Raw genomic sequence first — 8730 nt, forward strand, 5'->3', positions numbered from 1 at the left:
GAGAGAGAGAGAGAGAGGGAGAGAGAGGGAGAGAGAGGGAGGGAGGGGGGGAGTCAATAAACATGGATTAAGTGACTTCTATGTGTCAGGCACTGTGCTAAGTAAGCACTGGGGACACAAAGAAAGGCATGAGGTAGTTACTGCCCTCAAGGAGCTTACAATTTAATGGCAGAAGACAACATATAAAAAGAAACGAAAAAGGTGGGGGGGGGGGGAGATGGTGCCCAGCATGGGAGCATGACTGAGACATTTCCCAATATGCCCTCTACCTTTCTCTCCCAGAAAACTATCCTTTATAAGAAAGAATTAAAAAAGGAAAAGAAAAAAAATAGTTGAGAAAAACTAAACAACATCTAAACCAAGTCCAACATTGTGCATGGAACTCTACACTCATACTCCACCTCTGCGAAGAGGAATGGAACATGCTTTGTCTTCTCTGGGGCCAGGCTTGGCTATTATAATTTCATTGCATTAAGTTTCATTTGCTTTGCTGTCGTTCTTTCCATTTACATTGTTGCACTCTTTGTGTATGTTATTTTCCTAGCTCTGCTCCCTTCACCTTCTGTCAGCTCATATACATTTTCCCACACTTCTCTGTATTTTTCTTACCTATCATTTTTATGCCACAGTGATATTCCAATATATTTATGTACCGTAACATATCTAGCCATTCCCTGATTGATGGGCATCTAGTTCTAGTTCTTTGCTACAAAAAGTGTTATGATAAATATTTTGGTGTATATGAGATCTTTCTTGTTATGATTGACTTCCCCGGTATATATGCTTAACAGCTCAAAAAGTATGAACATTTTAGTTACTTAGCATCATTTGAATTGCTTTCCAGAAGCACTGGATGAATCCACAGTTCCATTAACAAGGCATAAGTGCACCTATCTATTTGATAAGAATTGCTGGGGAAACTGGGAAGACTGGCAGAAATTAGGCTTAGACCACCATCTTATACCATATGCCATAATAAACTCAAAATGGATAAATGACCTAAATATTAAATATCATATCATTTAAAAAATTAGAATTAGAAGAGAAGATCAGATCCCTTTCACAACTTAGGCTGGGGGAGAATTCTTAACCAACCAAGGGACAGAAACCATCATAAAAGATGAAACAAATAATTTTGATTTCATGAAATTAAAAAGCATCAGGAAAAGTAATAAAATAGATTAAGGTAAGTGATTGGGGGGAAAATCTTTGCATCATCTATTTCTGATGAGAGTTTAATATCCAATATAGACAGGGAAGAAACACAATGATATAACCAAAAATCATTCCCAATTGATAACTAGTCAAAAGTAGAATTGTAAACTATTAACAACCATCTGAAAGATTGTAGTAAGAGAAATGCAAATCAAAGCAACTCTGAGGTTTCACTGCACACCCAGTAAGCTGGGCAAAAAAGACAAAAGATGAGAAAAGTCAATTTTGGAGGAGTTGTAGAAATACGAGGACACTGTGAGGCTTCAATGTCCTTCCCATTCTAGACTTGCTTCATATTACTTTTCTTTGCACACTCTAATTTCCAACAAAAGGAGCCACTTTTATGATTCCTGTATGAGATATTCCATCTCCCACTTTTTTGCCCTTTCTCAGATTGTGTCCCCCATTCCTGGGATGCTCTCCTTTCTCACTCCCATGTCTCAAGATCCCTACCTTCCTTCAAAATTCCCTATGGGAAGCCTTTTCTGTTTTTCCCAGTTGTTAGAACTTATCCCCACCTCCACATCCCATCACACACACAAAAATTGCTTTGTATGTAGTTAATACTTTGTGTGTACATATGGTCACCCTCTAGTAGATATTTAACTCCTGAAGGACAAAAAAAAAAAGCTTCCTTTTTTAATCCCAAGCAACTGGCATGGTGCCTTAAACAAAGCAGGTGTTCAATAAATGTGTGTCAAGTTTAATTGAATTGAATTTTCCCTACAAAGTCCCTGAGATAGGGCCTAGGAAAATAGGGGGCACAGGAAAAAATCCAAATCAGCTGGTTAGTTCTATGACCCTCCTCTCTTCTGAGAGTTTGTGGTCTGGTGGGAGAGATAGGACTTTCATTTGGGTCAATTGAACCGGCATTTATTAAGAAGCTACAGCACAGTCTTGTTCTCTGTTCTGGGGATACTGAGGAGGACAGGGTGGAGAAAATCATCTAAAAATGAATAAACAATTGGCTTAAGAGAGACGAAGCTAAGAAAAAGGAAGAAAGTCAGACAGACTCATGAGAAATAAGAGGCACAAGACATCGCCTACATTTGGGGGCTGGGAGAGAGGAGTCAGCAAAGGTTTGATGGTGGAGAGACTTCCATGAGCAGAAATAGAAGTTAGGGGAGTTCATTCAAGGCAGATGACCAAAAGCACCAAAATGGTCCAGTATAGAGTGAGAACATGGAATTAGTTCTCTAGTTTGGGTGGTTTTAAAGTGTGCAAAGGGATCTTGGGGCTGCTAGGTGCTGCAGTGGGTATAATGCTGGACTGTGAGTCAGGAAAACCCGAATTTGACTCTGGTCTTAGGCACTGACAAGCTGTGTGGCCCCGGGCAATTTACTAAACTGCTTGCGACTCAGTTTCCTCATCTATAAAATGGAGATAATAACACCTAACCAATAGAGTGGTTGTGAGAATTTATGTATATGTTTATCTGTGTGTGGATATATATACACACACACACACACACACACATATATATGTATATATATATATGTTTCTTTGCTAACTTTAATGAATTACACACATATTCTTAATTTTTATTTTTTGTATATTTATATATTATACTATAGCAATATATTATAATTAATATATGATGTCACACATAATATAGAAATATATTCTTATATGGAGCAGCTAGGTGGCACAGTGAATAGAGCACTGGCCCTGGAGTCAGGAGTACATGAGTTCAAATCTGGCCTCAGACACTTAACACAAAAACTAGCCGCGTGACCTTAGGCAAGTCACTTAACCCCAACTGCCCTCCAAAAAAGCAAAATATACATATATTCTTATATAAAATAATATAACAACACATTATGTTGTATACTATAGATTTTAAATTTACATGTTATTTTATTATTAATTATTTTCTGGATGGATGTGTGGAAGTCAGAGTATGGTGCGCCTGAGATTCCAGGATTAGCAGTTTTTATTTCACAGCTTTAAATGGGCAATAGGGAGCCACAGAGGGTTTTTGAGCCAAAGACAGCCTTAGGAAACCCATATACGATGGGTTGGAAAGTGTTGAGACTGAAGTTAGGGAGAGCAGGTTGGAGGCTCAATCAATAAACATTTGTTTAGCACTGTCCTAGACCATGGGAATATAAAGACAAGAGCTTACATCCTACCGTGTTTCCCCGATAATAAGACACTGTCTTATTAATTTTTTTTTGGACAGAAAAACACCAGAGGGCTTATTTTCAGGGGAGGGCTTATTTTAATGAACATTAACAGCAATTTTAATAAACAGGTAAATGTGAACAAAAAAAATGTACCTTTATTCAATAAGCAAATCACTGGGGAAGAACAGGATGACGCGCTCACTGCTGCAGCTCTGATTGGATGCAGCTCGGAGTGCAGCGTGCGTTTCACCGGGGGAGGGGAGGGGACGGTGCATAGAGAGGGTACCGTAATGTAGCGTGTAGCGCAGGGGATCACCTTCACTACAGTAGCAATCTCAATAGGGCTTATTTTAGGGGGAGGGCTTATTTTAGAGGAATCTTACACAGTAAGGGGAGGGCTTATTTTCAGGATAGGTCTTATTATCGGGGAAACACGGTATCTAGGAAAACAACATGTTCCTTTATAAGAACACACAAAGTAGATGCAAAGTAAATATAGAATAATTTGGGGGGGATGGGGCAGATATTGGTATCTAGGAGGATCTGAGAAGTAAGAGGTGTTATTAGAGTTTTGATTCAAAGATTCTGTGGAGCAGAGCTGAGGGGTTCATTTCAGGCATGGGGCACAGCCTAGACAAAGGTACAGAGATGGGACGTGGACTATTGTGTATAGGGAACAGCAAGTAGGACAGTTTGGCTATAAAGTACAGTTTGTGAAGGAGAGTCATGTGTAATAAGCCTGGAGGTGAAGCCTGCCGCCAGATGGTGAAGGATTTTAAGTGACAAATAGAGGGATTTGTATTGGAACCATTCAGGGCAAGGAAGGATGATCTAGAATAGTAAAGTCGCATCATGTACATTAAATAATCTGACAGGTCAGAATTCAGCCTTCTCCCTCCCCTGTCCCTCCAGCCTTCTTCCTTCAGCATCCCTGAGGGAACTCCTTCCCCAATCCCCCCAGCTCTTGTGCCTTTCCTAAGGCCTCTCTACACCCCCTCCCCCCCGCCCCCATCTCTCTCCCTCCTCAGGATCATTGATGGTGTGACCTACCCAGGGGAGATCAAGGAGAAGGCAGCTGCCCAGGAGAAGTACAGCTCTGCTGTAGCCAGGGGGCAGAGTGCGGGAATCATCAGGTAAGGTCTGGGGCAGGGCTTGGGCTGGGGCAGCCAGGGGATCAGAAAGTTCCACATGGCCAACCCCCTGTCTGAGAGCACCTCCTGCCCTGCCTGACTGTGGCCACGGCCACTCTGACATCAACCTCCACAAGGCCAAGCTCTGCCCAAGCTTCCCCTGCCCACCCTGTCCATGCCCAGTGGCACTAAGGAGCCAATCTCCCATCCAGGGCCACAGGGAGGAATCTGGAGAAGTTCCAGGTGTCTGTCAATGTGGCCCCAACTGCCAAGGTCACCTTTGAGCTGGTCTATGAGGAGCTGTTGAAGAGGCAGCTGGGGAAATATGAGCTAATGCTGAAGGTCCGGCCCCAACAGCTGGTCAAACACCTGCAGGTAACAAGGCTGAGCCCTAAGACTCTTCCTCTGGGAAGCCTGCCCTGATGCACTCACTCTACTCCCCACCCCCACCAGACAGAAGTCTGATTCTCTCCCCTCACCCCCACCTCCCAGCAAGGGCTCCCAGGGGCCAGAGGCTCTTCCTCCTCAGATCAAGGGTCCCCTGAGCAGAGCTCCCTCCCTCCTCCAGACTCTTCTCATGCCCTATCCCCCTCTACCCCACAGATAGATGTGCATATCTTTGAGCCTCAGGGCATCAGCTCCCTGGAGACTGAGAGCACCTTTATGACCAAGAACCTGGCAGATGCCCTCACCACGACGCAGAACGAGACCAAGGTCAGATGCTGAGACCTGGGGGAACAGAGTGGAACAGAGTCTGGAGCCCATCTGATCTCCAGAGGCTTGGGCTGTCCCACACTCATACAGACAGGGAAACTGAGATTGAGAGGGAAGGTGACTTGTCCTAGAGCCTAATTTCCTCATTCCCTAAATCTAGTGCCCTTTCTCTGGGCTTTGTCCTAGGCTGGGGGTGGGGGGAGGAATCTCTGATCCCCAAATGTAAAGGCCACAAGTCACAACAGGAACAGGAGAAACTGAGGTAGGGTGGGACAGGGATTGGGCAGGTCACTGGGATTATTACCAGTTGTCAAGCCCCAGGGAAGTACCACCCAGGGAGCAGAGGCAGTTCAGCTTTTCCATTGGCTCTTGGTAAGGACAGTTGCAGAGAGGGAAGAAGGAAGTCCCAGTGGGAAAGACTATCCACCATCTAGCCTATGCTGTCTCTCAGCTTCCCCAGCTCTTGGGTCACTGGAAGGCCTTGTCACTCCTTCTGGCTTCTCAGGCAAGTTCTCAGCACCAGCTTCTCTTCCTCCAGGCTCACATAGTGTTCAGGCCATCTCTGGCCCAGCAGCAGAAGGAGTCTGGGACGCTGGACACAATTCTGGATGGTAACTTCATAGTCCGTTATGATGTGAACCATCCCACTGCTGCAGGGGACATCCAGGTGAGTGCTTCAGGGGCTTGGCAACGAGAAAGATGGCCTCTGGGACCCCTGTGGGAAGGAGGCAGCTGCTCTTCCATTTAGGGAAGGTAGATAGGTGCATAGAGTTTATAGAGTTCTGGACCTGGAATCAGGAAGAACTGTGTTCAATTCCAGTATCTGACTCATACTAGCTGCGTGACCTTGGGCAAGTCATTTTACCTTTTGTCTGCCTCAGTTTCCTTAACTGTAAAAGGCAGATAATAACAGCATCTGCCTCCCAGGGTAGTTCTGAGGTTCAAATTAGACAATGTTTGTAAAGCCCTTATCACAGCGCTTGTTCCTGGCCCTCCATCCACAATCCTTTGATTTTACCATCATTGGAGACTTTGGGGGCAATCATTTAGCAAACATTGCTAATTCCTTTTGTGCATCTAGTTCTGTGGCCAGCCCTATCACGAGGAAGACACATGATATGCAAACCATGATGTGCTCTCTGAGAAGGATAACATATACATACATAAGTATGTGTATACACATTAATACATATATGTATTTAAAAATATATCCATTGATATATTTTGTTTTTACTTCCCCATCGGTTTCAAATATATCCATTCTGTTTCCCTTCCCATACAGCCATCCTTTACAATAAAGAATAAAAAAGAAAAAAAAGTTCATTAAAACCAACCAACATATCAACCAAGTTCAATGTCATATATTGTATTCTCTACCCATAGTTTCCCACCTCTATGAAGAAAGGAGGAAGAAGTATTCTCCTGTCCTTTCTTCAGGGTTAAATTTGGTTAATATAATTGCACAACATGCAAGTTAGATATTTGTTGCTGTTGTTTTGTTTTCTATTTGCTTTATTATATTCACTGAATATATTATTTTTCTTCTTTTGCATACTTCACTTTGAAATAGTTTCCTTAGGTCCTTCACTGTGATTTTAATGCTCATCACTTTTTACAGTAACATCCCATTACATTCATGTCCCACAATTTGTTTAGCCACGCCTCACTTGAAGGGCATCTCCTTTTTTTCTAGGGTTTTTTTTTGTTATTGAAAATAGTGCTGCTATAAATATTTTTGGGGGATATATTGGACTTTTCTTTTTATCATTGACCTACTTGGGGTATGTGCTTACCAGTGTTAAAGAACATACTGTAGTCACTATCTTGGCATTGTTCTCAAATTGCCTTCCAGAGCAGTGTACCAGCTCAAAGCTCTTGTGTTGTTTGGTTGTTTCCATTATGCCTGACTCTTCTGTGACTTCATTTGGGTTTTTTTTTTAAAGCAATTGGGGTTAAGTAACTTGCTCAAGGTTACACGGCCAGGTGTTTCTGGGTGGGTGCTAAGTGTCTGAGCCAGAATTCGATCCCCAGGTCATCCCAACACTGAGGCCGGTGCTCTTACTCTCTGTGCTACCTGGCCACCCCTATTTGGGGCTTTCTTGTTTTTTTTTTTTTTTTATAAAGCAATCAGGGTTAAATAACTTGCTCAAGGTTACACGGCCAGTTATTTCTGGGTGTGGTGCTGAGTATCTGAGTCCGGGATTTGATCCAGGTCATCCCGACACTGGAGCCGGTGCTCTTACTCGCTGTGCTACCTGGCCGCCCCTATTTGGGGCTTTCTTGACAGAGATACTGGAGTGGTTTGCCATGTCCAGTTCATTTTACAAATGAGGAAACTGAGGCAAACATGGTTGAGTGACTAGTGCCAGTGCAATATTCACAGTGTTGACAGTGACTGTACATATGCCAGCATAGTTCTCACTCAAAAATATAATGAACTCTCCATATAGAAGACAGAAGCAAAACATTTATTCAGACACCAGAAAATAAAATCCCACCACCAGGAAACTGAATCCATCATAGTAGCAAATAAGTTAATACATCATAACACCACAGAGAGTCACACCAGCCTTTAGCCTTCCCACAAACTGACACTCACAAGCCTAGCTGTCTGCTTGCCTTTCACCTTCTCTCTCCCACCATCTAGCTACTCTGACTCCCAGCTTCCTGTGGGTTCTGCTCCACCCTTAAGCAAACTCCTCCCACCACAGGCTCCATGTGAGTACATTCAGCCTACTAGGGGGTAGGGAAAATCTTCAAAGCAGGGAAGATCTTCAAATTCCCTTAGGCTTATTAAGGGGCAGGGAAGATATTCAAGTTCCCATTACTATTACACTGACTTCCCAGGGTCATGCAGCTAGCAAGTGTTTGAAACCAGATTTGAGCTCAGGATTTGAGTCTTCTTGACCCCAGGCCCAGCAGCCCAGCCCCTGCACCACCTCACTGTCAATAATAATTAGTATGTTTGTCTTTCTAAAACCATTAACATTTGCCATTCTCATTTTTTGGTCATCTTTGGAAATTTGCTGGGTGTGATGTGAAACCTCGGAGTTGTTATAATTTACATTTTAATTCTGATTTGTCGTTTGGAGAAATCAGTGTTCTTTCTCCTTTCCATCTCCCTCCATGAGGGTGCCCAGCCCCTTTTGCTCCTAGCGTTTCCCCATCCTATGCATATTCTTGTCTGCTTCCATTATGAGAGGGGATGAGCTTTTCTGCTCTCTGTCTTGCATCTTGGGGGCACCCAGTGTTTTGAGACCCATAGCTCCCTGAGCCTTGATGACAGAGGATACAGACAGTAAAAGCAATGGAAAGTAGTTCAGAAGAAGCCAGTGTTTGTGTGAGTTAGGCTCAGATCCCACCCTACCCTGCCATGTTATGGTTCATGGAATCAGAGGATCAGATTTAGAGCTAAAAGGGGCTTTCTCACTCTTCTAGTTCAATCACCTCATTTTCATCATCCTCATCCTCATCACCATCACCATTATCATCATCACCCTCACCACCAAGCCCACCACTGCCACCACCACTGCCACTGCCCCCAT

General features: G+C 43.5%; 1 protein-coding gene across 1 annotated transcript in view; it reads left to right on the forward strand.

Annotated features, from left to right (window-relative positions):
• LOC138166900 (inter-alpha-trypsin inhibitor heavy chain H4-like) overlaps positions 1 to 8730 on the forward strand; it is a 40812-nt gene that overhangs the window by 5194 nt on the left and 26888 nt on the right. Inside the window, exons 3-6 of the mRNA XM_069095389.1 lie at positions 4370 to 4474; positions 4684 to 4846; positions 5075 to 5185; positions 5724 to 5852. Coding sequence (XP_068951490.1) covers positions 4370 to 4474; positions 4684 to 4846; positions 5075 to 5185; positions 5724 to 5852 — 508 coding nt within the window. The remainder of the gene's footprint in view (positions 1 to 4369; positions 4475 to 4683; positions 4847 to 5074; positions 5186 to 5723; positions 5853 to 8730) is intronic.

Source organism: Petaurus breviceps, unplaced genomic scaffold (genome assembly GCF_028583685.1).
Source record: "Petaurus breviceps papuanus isolate PSGF00001 unplaced genomic scaffold, PetGlider_PUasm1.0 227, whole genome shotgun sequence".
In the NCBI taxonomy this organism is placed as follows: Eukaryota; Metazoa; Chordata; class Mammalia; order Diprotodontia; family Petauridae; genus Petaurus; species Petaurus breviceps.